Raw genomic sequence first — 27,732 nt, forward strand, 5'->3', positions numbered from 1 at the left:
TATACTGTCTCGGCATGATGACCGATCTATCCCAATCACTTGATTTAAGTATACATCAATATAAGGAGTATATATCGTTAATATCTACAGCCGATCGAGTAGATTTAGTTCTTCTTTACTTATTCATGACTGCCGATCGATACACAGATGACATCGGCCCAAAGATAAATGATATGCCATCGGCATCTAGCCGATCGGCTATGATTTATAGATTTAACCACGGTTCCTTTGCTTCTATTTCTTGTTGATTACAGGATCAAATCAACTGGCACGCTAATACATCCGAAGGCGAGCTTTGGACCTGCACTGGAGTTAAGCAGATCTCCCAGGCCACGTGTTTTCTGTCAACACCCGCAGTGGTACCCGGATACACGCCACCATAGGGAGTGGTAGATGCCGCTGAATGAACATATAGGAGGGACCCCGTCAGGGTGAACGCGCGTCGTTTTGTCCTAGGCTCGGTAGGCCAGCTAGGACGTCCTCTAATACTGCAGAGACGAGAGACAACGAGCAAAAAGGAGTGATATGTAGAATATAGAGGATAGGGGTAATAGATTGATTTTGATGATTAATTGGTGGTTGTTTCAATCGGCCTTGACCCTCTATATTTATAGCAAGGGTGGTCTTGCGTCTACAGAACTCTTTGCATGTTCTATTAGGTTTTTTTTGGAAATTTTACAATCAAGGACACCCCGGATCAATGAAAGAAACATGGGGAAACTCTACTTGAATTCGGACTTTGTGCTGAATGTCTAACCGTTCAGACACCTGAGTCTGATCGGCCATACAATGGCGGTTAGATCAGTCTTCGTGGGAAAGCTTCGATTTTTTTTAAATTTGGTTTGAACTTGCTATACGTGTAAATTATTGCCAAATTTGAGTGTCAACAATATTATTGTGATAGTAGATAATATTAAGGATTTATGTTAAGTAAAATATAGAAATTATAAATACCAAAGACTCTTTAGTTTTTACTACCATGAATCTCTAGCTTTAGTTTTGATAAAATTAAATCATTTTTAAATTTGATATTAACAAATACAAAGTTGCACCCATCTTGAAATCCTAATTTATTAATTTATATTATTGTTTAAACACGGTATAGACACATGTGCCTATACACATATGCACACTCACCACTATGAATATCCATACGGATACCGTACCCATATGAGTACCTTCGAAGACTAGCCTAGCATATCTTGAGATTGATGAAGTCACCATAGATGCTTCGTTGTCGACGGATACATCGTCTAACACTAATACTGAAATAATTTATAAGCTAATTCTAAAATAGAATGAAAACAAATATACAAGTGCATGACACATAGATTTACGGTTAAATACCATTTCTAAAATAAAAACTTAGACAAATGAGTTAGGACTAGAGGTACCTAGTCTAGGTCTTTGTTTGCTATACGCTATGCAAGGAGACACTAACATATTGCTGTGGTCAGTCAAAAACTATATGATACATTTTTCAACCTGATACAGCTATGCACAGGGACTCCTCGCGTGCATATGGAAAGAGAGAGGAGCCATCAACAATATTGCATCTATAACATTCTAATTTTGTTATGCCTCTTTGCAACCCAAATTTGACTTAGTTCCCAATTTCCCATCCATGCCGTGATACATCGCAGCGAGCTATTCTGGTCAGTTTTCAGCAAAGGTTGGTCTGCAATTTTGGGGGAATTCCAGCTGTGCGTCCAATGGACGATGCAACTTCCCAGTGACCATTAAACTAGGTCATGCTGAAAGCAATCCTCTTTTGATACCTTCTCAGAAGCTACACAACAAAGACAGGCGTACCAGCTTATTTCTCTGTGCTTCCCAAGTTAGATGTTTACAGGGTTTACAATCCCGATCGGTTTTTAGCAAAAAACCGATCGGTTCTTATGAAACCGCTAGGGTCCGGTTTGCTAAAATCAAGCCTGTTTATTTATTTGTTTTTGGAGTTGATCGAAAGTCATCAGTTTTTTTTGCGGAAATCAAGCCGGTTTATCTTGTTTTTTATGGAGTTGATCGAAAGTCGTCGGTTTTGTTTGCGGTCGGTTTTCAGTAAACCAACATGACCGGGTCTCAGCTCGAAATCTGTAATGTGAACCTGGCTGTTACTGTCAATCTTCTCTCTGAAGTTAGCTGTTAGTGTCAATCTTCAGCTGTGCTGAATTAATCAATGATCCCTGAATTAAAGTTTGCTTGCGGTATTAAAAGTGCAGGCCTTACTTAGACCACTACTGTTGCCTAACATCCATTTTTTTAGGTAGTAATGACATGTCCTTTTTTACTTGGAGAAAGCACATTGGCTAGTGGAGAATTGATGCCTTCTGAAAAAGCAGTTCAATATTGTGAGAAGCAAGAATGACTAGGTGTTAATAGAAAAGATAAAGAGAGGACAAGAAAAGCAAATGGAATGAAAGAAGGAAAAAAATAAAGGAAGAGGGCATGACACACGCTAAGTATAAGCAGTCACATGAATCCTGCGTATACAATACCCATTTGCTAGTAATAAAAGTATAAATGGGTGATTTTGTCTCGGGGAAGTATAGTAAATCTCCAAAAAGGGGTCAATTTTCATGTTGATAGAATCAACATGTTCAGCTGAGATAATTTGACAAATCCAATGGAGATGGACAATCCAATTGAAAGCAGATTTCTCTGAAAAATATTCAACAAGAATTTCACCATGCATGTCACCACCACCCATAGGAGAAAACAATAAATGTTTGCGACGACGAGAGCGAGAATTCTTGTAACAAACAATAGCACTATATTTTATAGCACCTCAAATTTGAGCGTTAATACATTGTACACCATACAACCGGTTTTTTGGTCTCAAAATCCCAGCTTAGCTAGTTCTAATCCTCAGAAACTGCAGTAACAGCAGTATGCCCCTAGTCTGCTAAACGAACACTCCTTTTTGTCTCGAACTAGATCTTTTCATGAACTGATCTAACATGGACAAACCAACCCAGAATATGCAACAATGGCACTATCTGAACTGCAAAAAAGGCTTGATCTGCATCATCTGCTGTATTGGACTATTGGTACGATGACAGCTTTGCGGGCGACCTTTTGTACCTTCTGTTGAAAAATGATAAGCGAAGAATTGTTCATTAGGACTTAACTTCATCTCCTTCCTGGTCCTGCAAACCTCCTCGCCGTACCAAATATGAGAGCCTTTGTTAACAGTCCATGGTCAAACGTGCATGCCAGGGCAACTGCGCCACCTACAAGGATGACTTTGGGTATATTGCCTGTCCAGTGCTTTGGTTTCTCAGCTTCAGCGTTGTTGGTTGAACTGGCCTCTGTCTTGTCCTCTGCAGTGATGAGCTCATCAGGATCAACCTTCGTGTTGACATGTGCCATGGCAGCGCATTTTGAAAGGGGCTCGCCAGCAGTCCTTGCGATTTGGTATGCCCTCAAGCCAGGCTCAATCCTTTTGACGCAGCCCCACATCCCCTGCCGAACACCGAGCTTTGCAATTTCCCTTGGAATCCCCATTTCCTCATGATGGAACAGGAGCACCTCACATGCGGTCATTGAGCCATCACCGTTTCTTGATTCAACTGATAAAAAGAACAAGTGTTAGATTCATTGGCCTCACAAAATGTGTCATCCCGCAAAATGGAGCGATGGAACTGCAAAATTACCTGGACGGATGCACCAACTAGAGTAGTACACGTCCACACGACGAGGTTTGTTGCACCTTGGAACAGAGGGGCGAGGCACACCCTGAAAAATTATGACAAAAGTTCAATAACCTAATTCGCGCATATACGGTTAAATATTTAAACATACAACTGCTATATGTAGCTATAGATGACCAGGATGCAGCAAGTATACTTAGCACTACCAGAGGTAAAAAGGGCAAATGTAACTTCTCTTAGACTCATTCTGGAATCCACAATAGAACAAAAAGCATGCCATTATCATGAGCAACTCTACAGGCATGGCCTTGTCGGCAAACATAGGAATTTGAAAAGGACCTCATAACAGCTAATAATGCCTTTACTCACAGGACAAGCATCTCAGCCATTGTGTGGAATGGCCTGAGAATATAGTATTACCTAGACTGCAAGGTTGAAAACACATGATAAGTTTGGTTATCCGGACCTAAATAGTTGGTGGTTCAGAGAATTCATGCCTACTGCGTGCTGTAAACAAACAAAAACGGAGTTTTTTTTTCCCTTGTGCAATAGGATGATAATGCAGTATGCAACAAAATTTCCAGCTAAACAGTTGCTTGAAAGGAACTATGAGAATTGTAAAAGCAATTACAGGAACTTATGTAGGAGCATTAAATAACTTGCTAATAGAAAAAAAAAGCAGATTGTTTCGTTCTATACCTTTGTTACACAGTAATACGTCTTTCCAGATGCCCATATCCTGCGACCGATAATGTACTCCCTGTCACTGCAGAAGAACGGGAACTGCACAGCCAAGGCATATAGTATAAGCAAAAGATATAGTTTGCTGGTGCTCTGTACAAAGAATACCAGAGATATCATACGAAAAGCTCACCTTCCTGACCCACCGGAGAACCATCGTTCCAGTCTTTGTGCACTCCTCCAACGTATCGTGCTGAAGAAGCATGTCGTCCCAAGTGTTCTTAATCCGGAACTCGTCATCCCAGAAGAAATCCCTGACAACTTCTGGCGATGCATCCTCAAAGATAGTGCTACTGCGGTATTGAGGCGGGCCACCCTAGAACGAAACAAACCACATAAACTCTTTAATTCTAAAGAATTAGGGCTTAATGACCAGATATTTTCAACTATGAACTTTATTATCAGTTTATCATCTACCGTATTTCTTAGCAGTAATTCAAAACTAACACAGCAACAACAAACTTGAGAGACAATTCGGCCGGTGCTCCCCAACAAACACACAATCCCCTAAACCCGAATTTCTCGATTGTAGAATCAAGAAATATTCCTCCATGTATGTACTAGTAAGTATCCATCGAATTGAGTTCACGCCGCTGCGGCGAGATATCGATTGAATTGAATGTTCACACCGGATTAAGTAGTACTACCTCAGGATCTCTCCTCCATGCTTGGTAGCGCATCGTGGGCAGCGTCTTGTCCATCATGTGAATCCACGCCGGCCCGCCGTCCTTCTCCTCGACAAGGCGGCGGAGGTGCATCAAATCTCCGGTGTCGACGGCCAATCCCTCATCCTCCTCCGGCGCGGCGGCGGCCATCGCAGTTCTGCATCCACACCCACCACAGTATCAGTAAACAAACCAGATGTCCACTCGAATTCACCCAATCGAGGCTCGTTTGATTTCTGAAACACCATAAACCCTCACCTAGGAACGGCGGCAACTAGCTCGTTCTTGCGGCAGGAGTCCTCGGCGGCGGCACGCGGCGGCGGCGGCGCCTCCCCGACGACGACGAGGGCCCAGCGCGGGCGCCACGCCCAGCCGATGAGTAGGCCGACGAGGGCGGCGAGCCAGAGCGGCGCGGCGAGGGAGGCGAGCTCGAGGGCGACGCCGCCGAGGGTCGGCTGGCGGAAGACCCCCATGAGCAGATCGAGCAACGCCGACATCTCGCTTCTATTTTTCTTTTTTGAACTAATCACACACACGCCTCAGGAATTAATCAAGGAGGAAGAAAAGATCCGATTTATCCTCGTCGTCGTCCGCCCAAATTCTGAATCCTGAATACAACTAGTACAAGAGCAGCAGCAGCAATCTGACAATCCTCCTACTGGTGATGCAATCTGAGAAGAATTTTCCAAGACGCGGAAGAGTAGAGGTTTTTGGGCCTAGATGATGATGAAATCAGTGTGTGTCTATTGGCACCAAAATCTCTCTCTGGCGCTCATGGCGTCTGTTTTTGCTCGCTGGAGCTCACTGGACCACTATAAGCAAACGCAACGCAACAACAAGCACAAACACCAAGCGATCGAGAGGAGGGGAAAAAATCAGGGAAGAATCCAAAACGGCGGAGGCGAGTAATGTGCGGTGGAGAAGCGTCTGCGTGGGGGATAAGGAGGCTCCCAGCCACCGATCGATTCCGATGGATTTGATCTGATGGAGAAGAAGAAGACAATGGAGAATTGGAGATGGAGGAGGATATGCCGGGGGATCACCGAGGTGATAAATACCGTGTGTTGGGTTGGGTCTGGCTCGTGTTTGTTGTGGTTGTGACCGTGTGGGGTTAAGACGTAAGACGTGTGTGTGCGCGCTGACCGGGCGACCGTCCACAAGGAAGGAAGGATACTGGACGACGGTGTGTGTTTCTTGGTAATGGGTCACCACCATCGATCATCCATCACACTACTAGTACTACGATGGAGTATGTACGACGCCCACCGTCCGTCCATGGAATTGACCCGCACGCACACCCGCGTGCCGGCGTGGAACACGTATAGGGCCTTATTTATACTTGGGTTGAACGAGTCCTAGCTACTAGTATCAGTCTGTGCATGCACAGCACGGCTGTTAAAACTTGGGAACTTCCTTCTTGCCATTGGTGCCATAGGACATTGGTGCCATAGGATTATGTTTTATTTGTGTACTTTTTATCTTGGGTTAGCAGTCATTAGTTTATTTCTGGTTGATGGTTGGTTTCATCTTTTAAGGCTGTGTTTAGGATCCCGGCACACAAAACAATATTTGTATTAACACGTAATTAATTAAATATTAGATTTTTTCCCCCCTAAAATGGATCATTATGATTTTTTAAGCAACTTTCGTATATAGATTTTTTTTTAAAAAACACACCGTTTAATAGTTTGAAAAGCATGCGCGCGGAAAACAAGGGTGAGGAGTTGAGAACTCCCAGCAAAGAACTGGCCTAAGTTTCTTTCAACTTCACTTATTTTAGTGTGAGATTGTAATAATTGGCTATAACTCTTTGAGCAAAGGCCGGAATGCTCTATTCCATTATCTAAAAAGAGGATTACGTTTGATTTCATACTTACATAATACTCCCTCAAAGCTTGATTCATATTATAACTTTTTATTTGACTCTTTTTTTAAATTAAACTTATTTAACTCTGAACGAGAATGACTCCATAAAAATCGTGATAGACGAATCCTAGGCTACCTAATACTCCCTCCGAACTGATAATACTTGTCTTTTTAGACAAGGATGAGATCAAACTTCAGAATCTTTAATTGTGAATCATTTTAAAAATATTTATCTTTCAAAGATGGTGACTACATGCATATATTGGTCTTTAAAAGCACTTTAATAAAATCACATATTTGTTAACACTCTTATTAATGGTCAAAGTTGTTTTTTAGAGACCATGCCCTTGTCCAAAATGATAGTAAGTATTATCAACCCAAAGGGATCGTATATCGGAGTGTATTTAGAGCAAGTTTAATAGTATAGCCAACTAATAGCTCTAATTTATCTATAGCTAATCTAATAGCTCATTTATACAATAGATACATACTACACTATTAATACTTGGTCCCACTAGTCATACACACATTGTGTCTTGGAGTCCGTGCTACAGCTGACTATAAATCTGTAGCCTGCTGCTCTTTTCTCTCCTCATTTATCTTCTTAAAATATGTTTGCAACTGGCTTTTAGCCTGCTATTGTACCTGCTCTTACAAAGAGAGATGCTATACATACGATTTTTCATGTACGACACTCGTACGACGTAAACGTTTCCCAATGCAAGCCTGTGGCGTTTTTCAGTCATTTCCCGGCGATGCACCACACCATGTTCACCATCCGTTAATAATCGTATATGAATTGCACGTACAAGTCATATGCATACTATTTTCGATTTACAAAACACCCTAAAAAATTACTACCATGTAGGAATGTTAACGGCGTAAGTTTATAGTATGAACTAGAGATTACGGCGTAAGTACTGAAATTTGCACTAAGTTTTGAAAGCTACAATGTATTTTGTAAATTTAGTGTAAATGCATATTATTTATTGTTTAAAGAATGATTTTTTTCTTTGAAAAATGTGGTGCCATAAATGGCAATATAGCTAGAGTAACAGATCAAGTCTATCTCATTATTTCATATTATAATTAATTGTCTCTTACAATATTGGCGAGGCAAACCATTTCAAAGGTATTTTTTATTTGCAGATTATAAAACATAGTATTTTAGGATAAGACTTTTGTATTTTATAATTTCAATAAAACTTTTATATTCTTACAATCCAAAAGTCAATACCAAGAAATCAAAAACAAAGTAAAAACTATATTAATTCAAAATTCATCTCTAAAATACATAACCGAAGCTGCCACTAAAGTTTTCTCCTTTTTATACACCACGCGTGTTTGGTTCTTGATTTCACTATCCCACCACCATTATTTAATGGAATCTTTACAACTCCAACTTTGTTTAAAAAAAGCCTACCGTCCACCCCAGCTGACGAAGACGAGATGAAGAAGAAGAGAAGAAGCACGTTTTGTTTCTTTTATTTGTGAAATTTGCGCGTGTGTTGAAATTGTGTGTTTCCTAAAAGGGGAAGAGTACAAGTCCAAATCACTCACACGCATATAATTTATTTAATATTTTAAAAAGTACTCCTACTCTGTGATCATCGGTACCAACATGGCGTGGAATTTTAATGACCGCAGATACGTATATAGAGTAGGGTTGTGTTTAGATCCAAAGTTTAGATCCAAATTTCAGTTCTTTTTCATCACATCAACCTATCATACACACACAACTTTTCAGTCATATCATCTTCAATTTTAACCAAAATCTGGATCCAACTAAACACAACCTAGCTAGCTTTAGCTTTTTCGTCCGTCCATTCGTCCAGCAGATGTGCTTAATTAATTAAGTTTAGCTGCCTGCAGCGTGTGAAAGTGAAATTTAGCAAAGCAATTAACTGTGGCCACAGTATGGGTGGCAGACTGGCAGTGAACGAGTACTACAGGTCTCTACACGAGCGTTCTTGTATGCATCCGTACGTTTTGTTAACATTAATAGAGTACCACAATTAATAATCAATTTTGATGTATTATATTTTATATAGTGGAAATTTTATATCTTCTACATATATGTGAGACCTTAATTAATTTGTTGGCTTTGGGTTTTATTTTTAAGAAACATAGTATAAACGCAGACGCTCATAACGTACACACACTCATCTAAACACATACGCACACCCTATCTCTATGAGTATATCCGGAAAACTGGACCGGCATATATTTAGCACGCTATGGTATTTTTTAGCTCTGAATGGCTTCTTGAAAAACTTTTTCATCTTCAGCACTGCTTAGATAAACTTTTTCTAATTTATTTGTTAGCTTGACAATGTATAATATTTAACTAAAAAAATAAATGGATGGGGTAATCGGATAATCCGGCCCAATTCATCTGTTTCGAACGAGATGCACTGGCAATAATTCGTTTGTAAATAAAAAGTTAACGAGACAAAAAGATGATATTTTGTATCCTCTATGGTACTCCGCCCTATCAGAAGCATGTTTTATATCGTCCATATGTTACTTTTTTTTCTTTAGAACTTGCATATTTTACTGTTGTGTGCAGATTTCATTCTCTTTATTAGTAGCGTGTCATCTCAAGCTGGTTCTCAGCTTTATTACACTTTTACAGTGTACTATGTAAGGCTTCATTCCTTCTTGGAAAAAGTGCACCCAAGGTCCCTCAACTTGTCATCGAATTACAAAATCATCCCCCAACCATAAAACCGGATATCTGGCGTCCCCTAACTAACCAAAACTGGTCATAATAGGTCCCTCAGTGGTTTTAACCCCGTTTTTGTCCTATGTGGCGGCTGACTCAGCGTGGGACTCACGTGGACCCCACGTGTCAGGCTGCCACATCAGCACATACTCTATTTCCCCCTCTTCTCTCTCTGTCTCTGTGTTCTCTCCTTCCTTCCTCCCCCTCGCTCTCTGCTCTCGCACGAGCGGCAACGCGCGCGGCCGGCGACGGTGGCTCCCAAGTGGCGGCGCGTGGGCTCGCCGGCCTCCCCGTCCCCCTAGTGCGGTTGGTGATGGCGGCGTGCGGCTGCGTCCATCATGTGGAGATCGACTCGACGACGCCGCCATCAAGTCGCTGCCGTCGGGCGTCGGCGATGGCGGCGCATGGCTGCGGCCAGCGGGGGAGGCGGAGGAGGTATAAGCGGACGCCCTCGCCCTCATTGTCGATGTCGACACCAATGAAGAGGTCCGCGCCGCTCACCAGTTCGCATGCCTCGTCGTCGTCGACGCTCGCCACTCCGGTCCGGCCGTGGCCCAGCGGACAAGCGACGAGAAGCCGGCGGCGCGGCGCCCCCGCCGCGGACGAGCGACAAGAAGCCGGCGACGTGGCGCCCCCACCCGAAGCCGCCGACGACGATGAGGCCGAGCGGCGTGGAGTCGTCGGGGCCGCCGCTCCCCATCCCAGCCGCGCACGCCTACTGCTGCTGCGGCCGCTGCCTCTCTGCCACCGCGAACGCCCGCCGACGCTGCCTTGCCCTGCCGCTGCCCTCCCCTTCCCCGCCGCTCATTCCCCGTCGACCGCGCGACCCTCTTCGCCGCTCCTTCTCCTCTCCGCCTCTCCTTCCCCGTCGGCCGTGCCGTCCCTCTTCCCTGCTGCATCGGTGATGCCGCCACCACCACCGCATCTGCCCTCCTCTCCGCCGCGCTCCTCCCTCACCAGCCGCCAGCCGCCTCACCCCGACGATGACGCACGGTCACGGCAATGGCGCCGGGCGGCACGTGGGGGAGGAGGGAAGGCAGACGACCACCGGTCCTCCCCGCGTGACGGCAGCCATCGGCGGCGCTCGCCTTCCCGTCCCGGTCTCTCGCACCGTCCTCGATTTGCTCCCCTCCCCTTCCCCTGCCGACCGCCGTTCCCATCCCCACCCCCGCCGCTGCCGCCGCCCACCTCGCCGTCTCCACGCCCGACTTCGACGCCGCGGTGGGGGCACTCTTTGCGCGCCTTAGCAGCCGTGCGCGCCGTGCGGTCGAGGAGGGTGGGGCCGCCGCACTCGCCTCCGACGAGGCCGATGCCGTGCTGTCACCGCCGTGTCGCCCGCCGCCATTCCTCTGCCTCGTGGGCCTCGTGGGCGGCGGCCGGCGGAGGAGCCCGCGCGCCGCTCCTCCCCCCGTGCGCCGCTCCTCCCCCCACGTCGCCCGTCGCCGGCTGCTGCCACCCTCCTCGTGCCGGCTGAGTTAGAGAAGGGAGAGAGAGAGATGAGGAAGGGAGAGAGAGGAGGGGGAAGAGAGAGAAGGCTGATGTGGCAGCCTGACATGTGGGGCCCACGTGGGTCCCACGCTGAGTCAGCCGCCACATAGGATAAAACCAGGGTTAAAACCGCCGAGGGACCTATTATGACCGGTTTGGTTAGTTGGGGGACGCCAGATATCCGGTTTTGTGGTTGAGGGACGATTTTGTAATTCGATGACAAGTTGAGGGACCTTGGGTGCACTTTTTCCTTCTTTCTATGGATGGGCAGTTTGTAGGGCTTTTCTAGCTTTCGGCCCATAACCGGCCGAAACTATAGACCCAAACTGTTATTCACACTGGGCCAAGAAAGTTTGCTTTAGTGGGCCACTTGTATTAAAATTCCTTTGGTTGGGCTCAATGTACTCGGAAAAATAGAAAGGGTGATATATGGCTCACTAGTTGCTACCTTTTAATGATGATGACAATAATAATATAAGGTCTAAACTAAGTGTGTAATCGACTATTATTGTGCGTTTCAGTATCTACAATGGGAGCAGAGTTGCCACCAGGAAAAAATATATCATATTTTACACTTAGTTCTATCATATTTAGACTCCATTCGGTACTATTTGCTGAAAATTTTCCTCGTTTACCGTAGAGTTTTCCAAAATGCTAATCAATGTGTTCAACTTATACAAAATGAGTCTAGCCTTTATATTTTTCTGGTTGTATTCAAGATAGAAATGCTTAATTAAGTTAAGCAAGGAGTATAATTTAAATTAGTTCAAATGGGGGCCCATATGTGTGGATGGGCCAAAACTGAAGCCCATCCAAACAAGGTCCAAGAGCATGAATAATAGTTTAGACTGTATTTCTATATAATTCTTATTTTTCTATTTAAGTAGTAGATTTATTATATAGTAGTTTGTCTATCTAGTTGATTTATTTATTTGACCAATGATTTGATTCTACATGCATTAATCCTACAAAGTTATGAAATTTTTATGGTGGGAATTGCTTGTTTCCTCCCCCTCCCCCAAAAGTAGTAACAATTTGAACCTTTATGTTCATAAGAGTGTTTTAGATATTTTTGAAAAAGAATGCCCAACTCGTATTATAGAACGATTGATAAATTAAGTCGTTGGTATATTACAGAAAAAGATAATATTGATAACAAATCGTTGAACTCGAACAAACTCAGTGATATAAAATATATTATCTCACAAGTATAACCAAAACCGCCCTGTCACCTCTTCAACGCTTAGTCAAAAGACTCAAAACAAGAGAGAAACAATTAATCGAATGAGCCATCTTATAATACGAATTCCATGCAAAAAATCCAAAGAAGAATGGTGCCACGTGGCATCACCGGCTTCGCGGAAGTGGCTAGACGGAATGCTCTTGCGCATGCGCGTGCAGCAGTCCAGAAACGCTCTTGCGTGTGTGCACCAATCCTCCTGTAGCCGTACGATTAGAAATCAATGATGCTGGTGCAACGGACCAATGTGTAAAATTTTATATTCAAAAGGAGTTTTAAGGAAAAAAAATGTCAGATCCAGAAAGTTTGTTGCCCCTCCTAAAATGAATCAAGATCTGCCGTTCCTCATATGCGTGGGAAAAAAAATCCTAACAAAGTAAATAAAAAAAATGAACAACATACATCTCCATATACATCGACTTCCCAAGTATCTGTTCCCTTGGAAACTAAAAAAATTTCCATTGCTCCATCCTTTCTTATCAAATATTATTATTCTCAAGCCGGCAGTTTTACAGGATTGTGATTGGTCCACATGGCACTATAAAAACTGAGATAAATCAAGCAATTACTAATAGAATGAAATAGAAGTCTAGAACTTTCTCAAATCTGAACTAGAATGAAATAGAAGTCTGCTCTCTTATTCTTCATTGGTTGTTTCAATACCCAACTAGCTCAGTGATCTGATTATGCACTAAATATATCTTTATGTATTTTCCATCTTACTCCTTTACAGGGTCACTAATAGAAAAATAAATATATGAGAAAAAGTAGCATTAGAAAAAAGGAAATATTGTGTTTTGTTTTCAAAATACAACATACTTCACTACAATATTATAAGATACTGATTACATTGAAAGCTAAAACACAGTAAGAGGTTCTTTGAAGCTCCTGTAGCAAATTCAAAAAAAAATTCAACTTATTTCACTAAAATATATGTATGTGCCATTGACTAATGGTCATATAAGATAAACACATGATGGTCATATAGTAAGCGCGTCAACAGGCGCGCTGATTTTCTAGTGATATCTGTTTTATAACATATAGTACTAGTATTAGATTTGTTGCATCAATACATAGAAATTATACCCTTTTTTTTTTAAAAAAATATACATATGGATAGAAAACCAAGGAGCCATTTCTAAAAAAAAAACAGCAAAAAAAAGATTTAAGCACCATATATAGATAGACCTCCACACTCTGCTACATTTACTAGTCACAAATCCCAACATATTTTTTTTAAATTACATGGCAGACACAGACGCACATACACCACTACAGACGCAAAACCACACCTACACCCCCATGAATGCGTCATCTAACACATACTTTAATAGATGGAAACCAACGGCACATCCCTAACACATACTCTAAGAGATGGAAATCAACGGCACATCCCTGATCTCACTAAAATCCTGTTGAAAGCCCACCTACATATGTGTAATATTCATGGCACTAGGATTTAAATCCTGGTAGATAGAGTCATGCACCCACACCGTAAAATTTTGGCATTAAAGAAAACATCAGGTGACTTTTATTTCCCTTAAAATTGTAACATTACAATAGGGTAGTTAATTGAACCAACGGAAAATATTTATTGGTGAAGAAAGGGGCTACTCATCGAAGAAAAAACCAAATCAAATGACCATACAAAAGAAATTAAATTGCAAATCAACATATAAAGTCACTTTTTATATAATTTTGATAGATGATGGTGTGCTCTATTAGCTTTGGCATTATTAGGTATTGGTATATATATTGGTATGCAGATAATTGAACCAACCGAAAAGATTTGTCGATACAAAATTGTTACTAGAATAAATAATGAAAAAAATCCAAATGGCAATACAAACGAAATTTAATTACAAGTCAATATAGAAATCGAAATAGAATGATAGTCTTGCAATTTACACAGACGGTTGTGTGTTCTATGAGCTGATCCATGCCTTTGCATGTTCTCAAATTTCTATCATGGCCTAAACAATTTGACAAAAACAATGGATTTATAATTATCTACTAGGGTTTAAATATTTAATTTTCTCAGTTACACAAACGGGTTAACTAGAAGGCGTGCTACATGGCACACGCCAATTTTCTAGTATAGTACTATATTGCAGCTAGCAGCGCCTAGTAGTTGCTCACGAGCCTCTGTCTTGGTTTGCACCTGCAAATGGACCGACGACGACGACCACGGACGCCTCTTCTGACCGCACTGTTGCTCGTCTCGCTGGCTGCGGCGGCGGCGGCGAGCGGCGCGCCCTGCTCCGGTCTATCAAGCCGCTCTTCGTCGGCGGCGAGTTCGGCTACGGCGATGCCTGGAACGAGAGCACCGACTGCTGCGGCTGGGAAGGCGTGGTCTGCGGCGGCGGCGGCGGCGGCCACCACGTGGTGTCGCTGTCTCTGGTCCAGGCCGGCATCGCCGGCGCCGTCGACGGCGCGGCGTTCGCGGCGTTCACGGCGCTGCAGGAGCTGGACCTGTCGTGGAATCGAATCTCTGCCTTCTCTCTTCCATCTGCAGGAGGTATGTACGCATGCATCCATCTTCGTCAGAATCGAACCAAGCATAACTTAATTTGAAGTTCCAAAATGGACAATTTGATTTAGAATTGCAAAGTTTTTCAGATTTGATTTTATCTTCTGCGAGGATGATGATGGAATTGATTTTATTTTAATCTCAACCAGCATGATTGTGTGCATGCCTATATGGATTCTGCGGGCTTAATCTTATTTTAATCATATTAATTACAGTTTTTTTATCAGCGAAACACTAAACTGTACATTATGAAAATAATAGTTACTATTAAAATATTTAAAAGATATATAGGACAGTATGTTGAATATTTTGTCTCGTGCATATATAAAACAACAAATCTAATTTTAATGGTTAAAATATAATTATTATTATCGTCAAACTTCATGTGAGATTTTATGGATACGAATTCAATGATATAATTGGATTATTAAATAAGTGATTGTGATGATCATTAGAGGCCGAGAGAAAGAAAAAGGAGAGAAGAGCTGTTGAGCTAGTGGGCTTGGGCTGCTTTGGTTCGCCGAGCTTTGCTAGCGTTAAGTGCTTGCTGGCAGCAAGCAGCAGGCCTTTGGACATTGTGCCCACGTTAGGGTTGTATGATACCATTCTTTAACTAAAACTTGCCATGTTGTAGGTAGCAAAAAAATTATGAAATTTGATCAAAATTTAGTTAAATTAGTTCATGAAAAGTTGGTAAAACGTAGAAATTTTTTGAAAGAACCCATTTCACCCTGGTTGGTCCGTTGTCACAACCCATGGGGAATGCCCTTCGAATTGAAAGAACACACATGTTGCTCTTCATATTTAATTGATTCAATTCGATCTAATCATACAAATTACAGAAACACTGGAAAGCCTTTCACCAAGAGAGCAGCTAAGCATGTATATCCGTATCTATTGTCACTCAAACAGTTCAAGGTTATTTTAGTGTGTACGGCTAGGACTTATCTTAAAAGTAGTAGAATTTAATTTGTAGCTCAATGATTTTGCATTTTAGTTTGGATAAATTTGAACCAAGTAACACTGGTCGAAGGATCAGATATTCAAAGGAAATAAGTTATAGAAGGGTAAAAGACTACTATTTCAGATATTCAAGGCTCCAGGCCATTGGTGCCGGCGTAACATGGTCTGTGTTGGTCTCAGCCTCGCCGTGGTCGGCCGCCACAATATACTGTATGGCCATTGTTTCCGCTACTTTGTTTGCACCACCAACTGACCAACATAAATGCCCAAGACAACTAGACAGCGAGAGTTGCCAGACCAAGTAGGTCATTTGGTCTTCCGTTTGCCTAGGAACAAGGGCATCTATTTAAGCCACAAATGAATAATACATCCTATATTTTCTCTGAAATATTTGGGTATGCCGGTGCATACCCGGCACCACCCCTAGGTCCACCCCTGATGGTCCCATCTCGCGAGCAGCATTAGCAGTAGCGTGGCCGAATTTAAAATTTTCTATGTAAAGTGAGGACATAAACGTAAACGGTTATATCAGAGGTGTGGTTCAACCAATTGGTTTGGATATAATTATTTTTGGTGGATGCACTAAATTACAAGAAAAAAAAATTGATACCCACATGTTATTAATCTTTTACTTATCGTTGTATGTCTACGTGCTCCCACATAGTATTGGCCCAATGTCTGTTTTTTTCCTCGAGTTGGGTACACAAGGAAAAGCATTTTCCTTGTTAAAAAAGAGCTAATTGCAGGTTGGGCAATGTATTTTTCTAGCAAAGATTCAATTTGATCATCTTTTGTCCAATATTTTTGCTTAAAACCATATATATCTTTGGATAGGGGTGGGCATTTAGTCAGACCGAACAATTTGGTCTCGGCCTTCAGTCTTTAGTGAAATTTCGGTCATCAGATTCTTGAGACAGATTAATCCTGAACAAAATCGAAGATCGACTACTTTGGTCAGTCTGGTTCAGCCTTGGTCACAACTGAACTAAGCGCTTTGTGTTCACAGCCAAAATAAAAATCACTGGTGAAGAAACAATTACACCATCGAACTGACTGCAAAATATGTAATTACAGACAAAAAGATCACAGAAAACAATTACACATATACATGCTGTATTGCTGTATAGGGCTATTGGGCTGCACAGTGAAATTCGGCCATTTTCAGTTAACCGAGCCATATAACCAGACTAAATTTGGTTAGTACACTTTGATGACTGAATTTCTCAGTCTCGTTTTTTTTCCCTCAATCTGTTCGGCTCGGTCTATTTTGTCTACCTCTATATCTTTGGCTTGGAGGAAACTATCGGGGTCTAGTGGCTAGCAGCATGGTTGGTGAGTTAGTCATCCCAGGTTCGGTTCCTCCCTTCTACAAAATATTTGGGGGATGTCTCTCCCTCCAAATATTGTTTTTTTATATCTTTGGCTAGGCTATCTCACACTTTTTGCTACTGTCTCTCCAATCTCTTCTCCACCTCCAATTCCTGACCTCCACCATGGCCATCGTCAGCTCAACCCTTGACCTCAAGCTCATGATCTAGCTCTGTCCACCTAGAGCTCCAACGATTACTTTCTCTAGATGACAATAGAGAGCTGAAGCTCGGTAGCAGGCCTCTCTAATGCACTCAGATCCTAGCAACTGGCAGGGTTGGCAACGGGGTGGATCAGGGCTGGGTTGGACAAGATTAGCCTTAGCCTTGACTTTCTCCCCCAACCTCTGGCCTAAAGGAGAAAACAGTGCCAAATAAAGCCCCGCCCCTGGTCTTGCTAGGGACCTAACCTCCCATCAAGGCCTCATTAGTTGCTGGCAGGCAACAAAGACACATAAAGGTGGTGTGGAGGTGAGGTTGGTGGGCATGTGGTGGGTGGTGGTGGGAGGCATGTAGTCAAGGGAGCCGAGGGAGGCGGCGGAGCAGCAGCTGCACGTTTCGTGCGATGAAAATGAGGGTGGCGTCACTCGGGACTGGGAGAGGGAGTTGTTGTGCATGGACATACACATCGATCCTTGAGCTAGTAAGGTATGTGGGGATTAGTTTAGATCCATTTTATACTCCAAGTATTTGGGCCAGCCTGATATTGTGGGTTTTTCTCTTGTAACTTGAGGAGATATCCTCCTCCATTGAGATTAGTTTCTTGGCCCTAGGCCCTCATGATGTCGGGGCGCCATGCTGATGGATTCGCAGGTGCAGATTTTGCTCTCGTCCCTTAGATGCGGGTCTCTACACCCATTAGGGAAACTGTCACCCATAGCAGCCAGATTTGAGAAAGACGAACTCAGCCCTTGGTTGTGCTTATCTGAGAGTCCACCCTCTGCTAAGCTTGATCTATGCTTGCATCACCCAAAACTAGAAGATTGAACTTGTGCACCCTACCCCAATGATAGAGCTCCATTTCCTACAACCGTGCCATGCTGCCCAAGCTCGAGGTCCATCTTGGCCTATGTCCTCATGGCCCGTGGATTTTACCTCTACATCTGAGTGCCGATTTGAGTAGTGGGAACTTAAGGATATAGTATATCGATTCATGTCTAACTCTACATTTTTTTAAAAAAAGAAAGAGTTTTGCTTGCCAGTATGTTTTAACAATATGCACAATAAAATAGAATAACTCAGATTGTTATGTACCAATTTAGGTGAGCGTGCATTTCAGAAGCTTAGCAAGCTCTCGCTTTCGCACAACAGTCTAACAAATGAAGGCGTTGCTGCTCTAGTTATCAACCGAACTACACTTTCAGAGCTGTACCTTGGCGGAAACCAGTTACTTACAACAAGTTGGATATCCAATTTGACGTCTCTTAGGGTGGTTGATTTATCCCAGAACTTCTTACACGGATACAACGGTATATCTCCGCTCTTTTTGTTAGTATCCAGGGCAATTTATCCAATATTTGTGTTTTAGTTTTGCAGGTATATGTAACCTCCATCAACTAGAGTACCTACACCTTGGTGTCAACATGCTACATGGAACCATAAATTCATGCTTGGGAAAACTACAACAATTGAAGTACCTGAACATGGAAAGAAACTTTCTCATGGGGGAGATTGCACCGAACTTACTTATCAACTTGACCAAACTGGAGACTATACACCTGGGGGTGAACAATCTTACCGGCACATTCATGCTCTCCTGGCTAGCAAACAGCTCAAACCTCGTTGATGTTGTCCTCTCACACAACTACAATCTGAAAATCGAAACCGAGCTTGTGAGATGGACACCGTTGTTCCAGCTGGTATACTTGAATTTAAGCAACTGTGTTATCAATAGGCGAAGCAATGGAGTTGTGCCGACTTTTCTGTCAACCCAGCTTAGCCTATCCGGGATCGATCTCTCGCATTGTTCGCTCCAAGGCAGGATTCCACCCTGGCTGTTCTACAATCTATCTGATTTTGTCTTGCTCAATGGCAATAGAATGGATGTCATTGATATGGATGGGCTTGGTGGTAACATACCTCACCGGTGCAGGTGCTTGATTTGTCAGAGAACAAAATATCGATGTCGATCCCGACCAACTTTGGAAGCATTTTTCAGTTTTTGGACTACTGTGACATGTCCTCCAACAGGTTGTACGGTGGGATTCCATCATTGGCAGAGGCAACATCATTGGAGGTGCTTGACTTGTCATCTAACAACCTCAATGAGGAAATATTGCCAACATTAATAGGGAATTTGTCAATTCTAACATCTCTTCTACTCTCCAATAATGACCTGACAGGGCCTATGCCACCTTTCCATTGGAATTTGGGTAGTTTGAAGCACCTCAGCCTTGAGAACAACCGATTCTCGGGATGGCTATCTCCATTGCTGTCGAACAGCAGTAATCTCAAGACACTCAATGTGAGAAACAACCATCTATCAGGAATCATCCCGGATGGCCTCCTGAGCTTCCAACAGCTTGGTGTGATCCTCCTTGGAGGGAATGATTTTCATGGTCCAATACCATTGGACCTTTGCTTCAACAACTATCTCCACTTTGTTGATCTCTCCAACAATCAATTCTCTGGGGAGATACCAAATTGCTTCTACAATGATTTCTGGACAGATTTGCCAATGTACTTCAACGATGACCCATTCTCAGGCAATATCACAGAGCGCATGTCTGTCGACTTCACGACGAAAGGCGAGAACCTTACCTACATGGGAGAGCCTCTAGTGCTCATGACGGGCATTGATCTGTCCATGAATCAATTGTCAGGCGCCATCCCTCCGCCATTAGGTTTCCTGAGGCAGCTCAAGTCTCTAAACTTATCACATAACCAACTTGTTGGCCCGATACCAGAGACATTCATGTATATGCAGGATATGGAGAGCCTTGACCTCTCATACAACCACCTCAATGGCAGCCTGCCTATGCAGCTGGCAAATCTCTCCTTCCTGTGCTCGTTCAATGTCGCCTACAACAACCTCTCTGGTGAGATACCCTTCCAACAACAGCTTGGGACATTCGATGAATCGGCATTCGAGGGGAATGACAATCTCTGTGGTGAAATCATCAACAAAAACTGCTCATCAGTGCTGCATCAGAATCAAGGAGTGTTCGACGCCATTGACACGTCACTTGTTTTCTGGTCCTACGTTTTTGGGTGTTTTGCACTTGGATTTTGGGGCACCGTGGCATTGCTGATATGGGATGAAGTGTGCAGGAGGAGACTGTGTGACTTGATGGATGCTCTAATGTTTAAGCTGGGTTGGGAATTTGTGCCTTGAATCCTGATATGTCTAGCTAAGAGTCTAGGAGACATGGAAAGACAGAGCAATCCCTTCTTTTTTTTTGCACGAGATGCACATGCTGTCACATCCTGATTTTCGTTTCAGGATTTATAAATTATTTAATAAATTAATAATAGAATTTATATTAAATGTTCTTTAATTTACAAGTGAAGTTAAATGTGGGAAATAAAATTTCTTAAATCTAAAGCATGGATGGATTTAATTTTTTTATTAAATTCTCCATGATTAAGTCAACTCTCTGAAATTTTCTCGGATTTTTCAGAGCTCAATTCCTAAATGATACAAAGAACAGTTCAGTAATTATTTGATCATTAATGATCTAATTATAATTGTTAAGAGCTTTTCTTGTTTAAAAATCCTTAAATTATAAATTGTTGTTTAAAAGGAATTATTAGCAATGATTTTAAAAGCCTAAAAGAGAAGATCTAATTTTAATTTGTTAAATCTCAATATAAAATTGGGCTAGATAAAATTTTGTTAAATACTTTTCTTAATTCTATAATTCCTAGATTTTTTTGGGATTTATTTGAGCTAAGGAAGTATTTTTAATAAATGGAATTGCATTTAAGAAATAATTTAAATTGAAAAAGGTTTTTAAAAGTCTTCTTTTGGCTTTGGGCCGAAAGTCGGCCCAAAACCCTTTTCTCTCCCTCCTCGGCCCAGCCGGCCTAGTCCGCAGCCGCGCGCGCGCGTTCGGTCACTGACAGGTGGGGCCCGCTTGTCGGATCCATCGTCTTCGTCAAGCCGCCGCCGCCCGAAACCCTAGCCGAGCCGCGCCGCCGCCGCTTTCCAATTTCGGCCGCGTCTTTCCCGATCCAGTGAAATCTTTTGAGGGGAAACGATCTTCTCGATCTCCTCTTCCTTTTCTCTTATGGAATCATCGCCTAATTCGGTTTGGAAACTCGTGGATTCGAGGTCGAATCGGATCGGTTTCTTTCCTCCGAACCCTAACCTTTCCTTCCCATCTCCGGTCGCCGTGGGCCTCCGTCGCAGCTCGCTAGCCCCTTTAAAAGGATCCCCGGTGTCTCCTCTACCCGCCGCCACCCTCGCCTTCGTCTCTCGCCGTCGGAAGCGCCCTAGCGCCGTCTAACCTCGAGCCGCCGTCGTCGCCGCCGCTCCAGCCGTGCGCCGCCGCCGTTCCGGTCGTCGTCGTCGCTCGGGGAGGTCGCCATCGTGGTCGCCAAGTCGCCGCCGTCCTCGTCCGCCTCTTCGTCGCCGCCGGAGACCGCCGGAGCACCGCCGTCACCGTCGACCCGAAAACCGCCGCCGTTTCTTCCTCGTCGCCGGCGCCATCCGTTGCTCCTCCGCTGTTGCTTTGGTCACCGGTGAGTTCGCCGCGTCGCGCTCTACCCGTTGGTGCCCTCCGTTTGCGTCCTCGCGCCGTCGTTCGCCGGCGAGCTTGCGCTCCCGAGCCGCCGCCGGTGCTGACGTCATCGCTGACGTCGTTGCTGACGTCATCGTTGCCGTTCCCCGTGGCCCGGTCGTGGACCAATCGATCTCGGCCGTCCGTTTTGGATAGGGTTGATCTCGGCCGTTCGTTTCCGTGAACCGCTGCCGTGCACCCGGTTCACCGCAAACCTTAGCCGCTGACGCAATAATCCTCTTTTCCTTTTCAAAAATAATTCATTATTGCGTCATAATTCAATTAAAATCCATATAAGTGTTTTAATCCGATTTAATCTTTGAAAATTCATAACTAATTCATTTGAACTCAGTTTAATGTGGTTCAAGTTGCAAAAATTATATAAAATAAAGATCTACATATTAAAATTGTCCATAAATTGAATTAAATTTATTTAATTCTTTTTAAATGGGCTTTAATTAGATTTAATCTTGTAAAATTCATATTAAATTCATATTAAGTCAGAATGAGGCCGTTCAAGTCTCATAATTCATCTAAAATTATGATCTACATGTTTGTTTACTTTTTATGTATTGTTTATTTGGTTTTTATTAGTCTTTTTCCTCGTTTTGCGTGTTAGCTTGTCGTTTCCGTCGTTGCGAAGGGTCGCGAGTGCGCCGGAAGTATTCAAGAAGATTAATTGAAGACCGATTATTGCAAGGCAAGTCACACAGATCCTAAACACAATCCTTTGAGCATGTTGATCCTATATTTAAATTCTCTATTTATTTCAACTGTGCATTTATTTTTGAATGTCACCGGGTGGTGTGAACCTATTCCTTTGTTATGGCCTGTTTGCATTGATTACTCTATTCCTTGATACCTTGGGATATTATAACTTGACTAGTTGACCTTTATATATTGGTTCAGCTAGATATTAGATATGATTGCTTAGCCATGCTTAGAAACATTAGCACATTATTGGGATAACTTATGACTCATTATTATTTAATGATGGTTTAAAGATAGTTCACGATGGTCAATCGTGATTGGTCAATTAATTACTTGCAAACTAAAACTTGATAATGGTGGGTTGTGAGCACATGGTTTTGAGAGTCGTGCTCATGGCAATTAAGGACCGGTTCGCGAGCTACTGTTGTGAAACATTAACCGTGCCAACCACAAGCCAGCGTGGGAAACGGCTTTACCTTTTGTATAACATGATTCATTGCGGAGCACCAGACTGAGAAGTGGCGGAGATAAGCCCACGGGGGTCGCTGGGGAGTCCATGCCTCTGGTTTTTGAGGGGTGATTATGATCCAGGAATGGTGCACTGTGGTGAGTTGTGTTGTGCAGAGGGTATTGTCACAGCCTCTATTCGGGTACTTTCCAGTATCGCGACGCATGGTAGACATGATGTTGAGGCTGTGTCTTGTGGGTACAGTGGTACACCTCTGGCCAGAGTAAAACTATTCGAATAGCCGTGCCCGCGGTTATGGGCGGGTTGAGCAATGTTTTTCGTGATTAGTCCCACACCTCCCATAATAATTATGGATGTTATACCTGGTAATAATTTGCTTAGCTCCTGGTTTGGAGTTAGATCTGTTCAGCCGGGTATGGTGTTCAGAATGGTTGGGCCTGTGCAGCATGGGTGTGCTGTTCAGTGTTGATTAAAATTTCTGATTAATTACTCCACTGTTTTACTTCTCTTAAATGTTTTGCTAAATGCTGCTTTTGCAAATGAGCCTATATTATGCCATCCTTTGGTATCCTTGTGCACTTGCATATTTGTTGTGTGGCTTGCTGAGTATGTCATATGCTCACCTTGCAATAATCAATCAACCTCAGTTGAAGAAAAAGGATCCAGAAGGAGAAGACGTTTGGCTTATACCCCAGTTGAGCTGCCTGTGGGAGTGGAGCCGGAGCTTCGCTAGATTTTATTTTCCGCTGCAGTTTTCTTCTTGTTGAGGACTAAGTGCCTCATAAGTAAGTATTTATCGTTTTAGTTAATTTGATGAATCTGTATATTAAATTGTCAGTTTGTGTACCTCGGCTGATTCTTGGACGAGGATTTTATACACAAATAAGTTCGGAAATTACTTGTGAATTTCCGGGCGTGACACATGCCTTGCATAATGCATTGACAGACAAGGAGAAAACCAGAGTTCATAGTGAGAAAGGCCCAAAACTTATTGGAATTGTAAGTGAAATACTTGTCTAAGGACAAGAATTTCCTTTCTCCTATGAAATACAAGACCCAAAGTTCTAAGGTGCAGCTCTATTTTGGGGGTCAATAGAGGCTATTATCACCCTTGTAAATTTGAGATTTTGAGGTGCAGAGCTACTTTGGGTTAATAGAGGCTATTATCACCCCTGTAAATTTGAGATTTTGAGGTATAGTTCTACATGTAACTATGTAATTATTAACTTATAGTTGTGCTAGAATAATCTGCACTAGTTTGGCCAACTCTTCCTGTTTTGACCTTCAAGTTCAAAGCTTAATTTTGCGATGTGCTTAGGGGTGGATATCAATCGAGCTAGCTGGCTTGGCTCGTTATCTTAACGAGCTAGAAGCATGGCGCACTCGGCTTGGCTTGTTTGTCAGCTCGAGCTGGCTCATTAAGCTCGTGAAGCAACACTTAAAATCAATATCATCTCAAGTTTACAAATTAGTAACATATAAATTAGCAAATGCATTATTAATTCCATACTTTATATAATCAACCAAAGCATAGCAAGATCAGTCAAAATGTTGATACCTATGATTGAGTGGAGCTGCACAAGAAGATGAGTGGATGGAGGGGATGAGTTGTGTTGAAACTTAAAGAATGCCACATACCATGGGTGAGGATAATAAGCACTGGGTTGGAGTTTTAGGGTTCGAGATGGGCTTGGGTTGCTAGCCCGCTGCTTGCTGGTTTGTTTGGCTTGCGAGTAGCATACGAGCCAGTTCGAGCTAGCTCATTATATCTAATAAGCTAAAAGCTTATCTCAACTCGTTAACAAATTGAAATAAGTTGAGCTGAGCCAATCACAAGCTGAGAAAGATAGATATGCTTGTAGCAACTGCTCTTAATTACCAATTTTTAAGTTTCAAGGTGTAGTTTTATGATATTAATTGATGCTTTGCCGCTATAAGTAGCCCCCTTTTCAATTTCTATTCATGCTCAGGCTGCCTGAGATTCTTTTGATCTTGGCTAGAAATTGGGCAGGGACCACACTTAATTTGTTTGAAATTTCTGAAATTAGGTAGTCTTCCCTTGATATTTTATCAGTTTCATGTGTATTCATTCTGTTCAAGAGTGTCACTCTGTTCAAAGTTATATCTTGTGTGGAAAAATTCTGTACCATCATCAATTCTGATGAACTGATCGATGGCCTCACCTTGTCTAGTTAGTCCTGGTTTCATGAGCAGATTAATCTGTGTACACGGTGCCTAGGAAATTACAAGTCCAAAATACTTTTATACTTGTATGTAGAGTTCTAATATGTACACTACATAGGAATACTATCAGAAGGGCTTAAGTAACAATTTAAAGAAACATGGACTTATAATATAATACTAGTACAGAAACGTCTAAATTACATGTTCATCTCAAAAGTGGTCTATTAATTACCCCCCCCCCCCCCCCCCCCCCAAAAATCGTGTTCTTCTTAGAGGGACAAAACTAGTGGGGTGGTATAAAGGCTACTCACTGCAGAAAGGACTCAACAGAGAACATTTTGCTAGAATCTATGGCAATCTCAGAGAGGATTTGCTGCAGTGAGTGCCTATGTGAGTGGGAACTAAAGCAGTTACATCTTTGCAAGCTGGTAGTACAATCATGAACAGTGACAGCAGAGAACCACTAATTCACCTTCTATTTTCTATATTGATTTTTGTTTTTGCCTTCCTGCACTTGTGTTTGTTATGCTTTTATTGTAATCCAGAGTTGATGGCTCCTTACATATTTATCTTCACTAATCTAAATAACTTAGCATGTTAATTCACTACAATGAAGAATCCTGATCATACATCTAGATGGATGAAGGGCGCCCTTAACTAATCCTTTATCTAGGGCTGCAGTTGCCCTAAAATTAATGCTGCAACCCAATTAGCATCATAAAAGAGATCATCATATATTCCCTATATGTCGTCAAGATCAGGGTTTACAATTCTGACGAAAACCGGTCGAATTCCGCGAAATTTCGAGAATGTATATATATATATATATATATGTATGTATGTATGTATGTATGTATGTATGTTTTGATGATTCTAATTGCATGCTCACTCTTGTTGGATTGGTTACATTGATATATTCTAGGGTTGTCAGATGTGGTCTGTCACGTCCTGATAAATCCATCCCGAATTAAAAATCATTCGCTAAAAGGAATAATAGAATTAATTAAAATGCGAAAAGAAATTGGCAAACGCTAAAAATACGTACAAGAAAAATTCAAATGTGGCCCGGAGAATTTTTGTTAAATTCTCCTTGGTCTAAAAAGGAGCCCTCAAATTTTACTTGAATTTTCAGAGCACCGGAAATATTTATTAAACAACAACAACAATTAACAAAGTTTATTAAAAAGAAAAACCTAAAAATAATCCTCTTCCTCCTTTGGGCCAAGCCCAGCCCAAAGTCTCCCTTTCCTCCCTCTCTTTCTCTCCCTCTCCTTCTCTCCCTCCTCCTCTTGGGCCTCTCCCCCTCTCGGCCCAGCTCCCTCCTCCCTCTCTCCCGGGCTGCCTTTTTCCCCCCCCTCTTCCCTCCCGGCCTGCTCGGCCCAGGCCGCCTTCCCCTCCTCTCTTCCTGGGCCGGCCGCCCGGCCCAAGCCGCCCTGCCCTAGCCGCGCCCCGCCCGTGCAGCGCGCGTGCGCGCGCTGACGCCGCCGCCTGACCGGTGGGTCCCACGCGCCAGGCCGGGCGTCGTCCCCTTCCTCCCGCCCGGCCGTCCTCTCTCCCTCTCCCGTGAACCCTAGCGCCAATCCTCCCTCAAATCCGCTTGATTCACTCGGTTAATTCCAAAATTGATTAGGGGGTTTTAATCCCCATTGAATCCTCTTCAATTCCCCCGTTTTCCCCCCTTGAATGCCGCCCCCAATCGTCGGGAACGGCCGCGCCAAGTCCGGCCGCCTTCCTTTGCCGCCGGCCACCATTCCCGTCGCCGTTCCCGCGCCTCCCGTGGCCGGCTCCCTCCCCCATCCTATAAAATGGGATCCTCATCCCCCGTTCTCTCGTTTTAGCCCCATCCCGAGCCTCCCCGTGGTCCCTAGCTCCCTCCCCACCGTCGCCCTCTCTCTCTCCGGTGCCGGCCGGCCTCCAGCCGCCTCTCCCGCCTCGCCGGAGCGTCGTCCGGCCGCGCCGTCACCTCCTCCAGCGTCGCCGCCACCTCCTCCACCCCGGCTTGCCCTCCGTTTCGCGAGGTGACCCCCGGAGCTGCCTTCCCGCCGTCGCCCTCCTCTTTTCTCCGAGCCGGCCACCTCCAGCCGCACCTCCCGCCTCACCCGTGCACCCTCCGGCTGCGCCGCCACCTCTCCCGGCGTCGCAGCTGCCCCCTCTCCCTCGGTCAGCCCTCCGTTTCGCGGGGAAAGCACCGGAGACGCGTCCTCGCCGGCGTCCAGTGGCGTCGCCACCACTTCTCCGCCTCCGGCCGCCTCTGCCACGTCCCCGGAGCGCCGGCCGACGTCGCCACCACCTTCCTCGGCTCCACGACGCCGCTCCCACCCCCGGCATCACCTCCTCCTCGCCCGAACTTCGCCGGAACACCGTCGCCCGCGCCGGCTTCTCCTTCCTCCTCGGCGGCATCTCCCCCGG

At 43.7% G+C, this 27,732-nt stretch overlaps 2 protein-coding genes and 1 pseudogene across 2 annotated transcripts; 2 read left to right on the plus strand and 1 right to left on the minus strand.

Moving 5' to 3' along the window:
- Positions 1-2,750: 2,750 nt before the first annotated feature.
- On the minus strand, positions 2,751-6,077 carry LOC4334969 (uncharacterized). Its single transcript, XM_015781152.3, has 6 exons — positions 5,318-6,077; positions 5,042-5,216; positions 4,528-4,710; positions 4,353-4,436; positions 3,657-3,738; positions 2,751-3,572 (listed from the first exon to the last, which is right to left on the minus strand). The coding sequence occupies exons 1-6, from the start codon at positions 5,554-5,556 to the stop codon at positions 3,133-3,135; spliced, it is 1,203 nt and encodes a 400-aa protein (XP_015636638.1). The 5' UTR covers positions 5,557-6,077; the 3' UTR covers positions 2,751-3,132.
- A 3,886-nt stretch (positions 6,078-9,963) lies between these two features.
- LOC4334970 (receptor-like protein 1) lies at positions 9,964-20,162 on the plus strand (annotated as a pseudogene).
- LOC107280577 (receptor-like protein 56) lies at positions 20,024-20,572 on the plus strand. The gene has a single exon (XM_015779187.1). The coding sequence runs from the start codon at positions 20,024-20,026 to the stop codon at positions 20,570-20,572; it is 549 nt and encodes a 182-aa protein (XP_015634673.1).
- Positions 20,573-27,732: the final 7,160 nt, after the last annotated feature.

This window comes from Oryza sativa, chromosome 4, assembly GCF_034140825.1.
Source record: "Oryza sativa Japonica Group chromosome 4, ASM3414082v1".
In the NCBI taxonomy this organism is placed as follows: domain Eukaryota; kingdom Viridiplantae; phylum Streptophyta; class Magnoliopsida; order Poales; family Poaceae; genus Oryza; species Oryza sativa.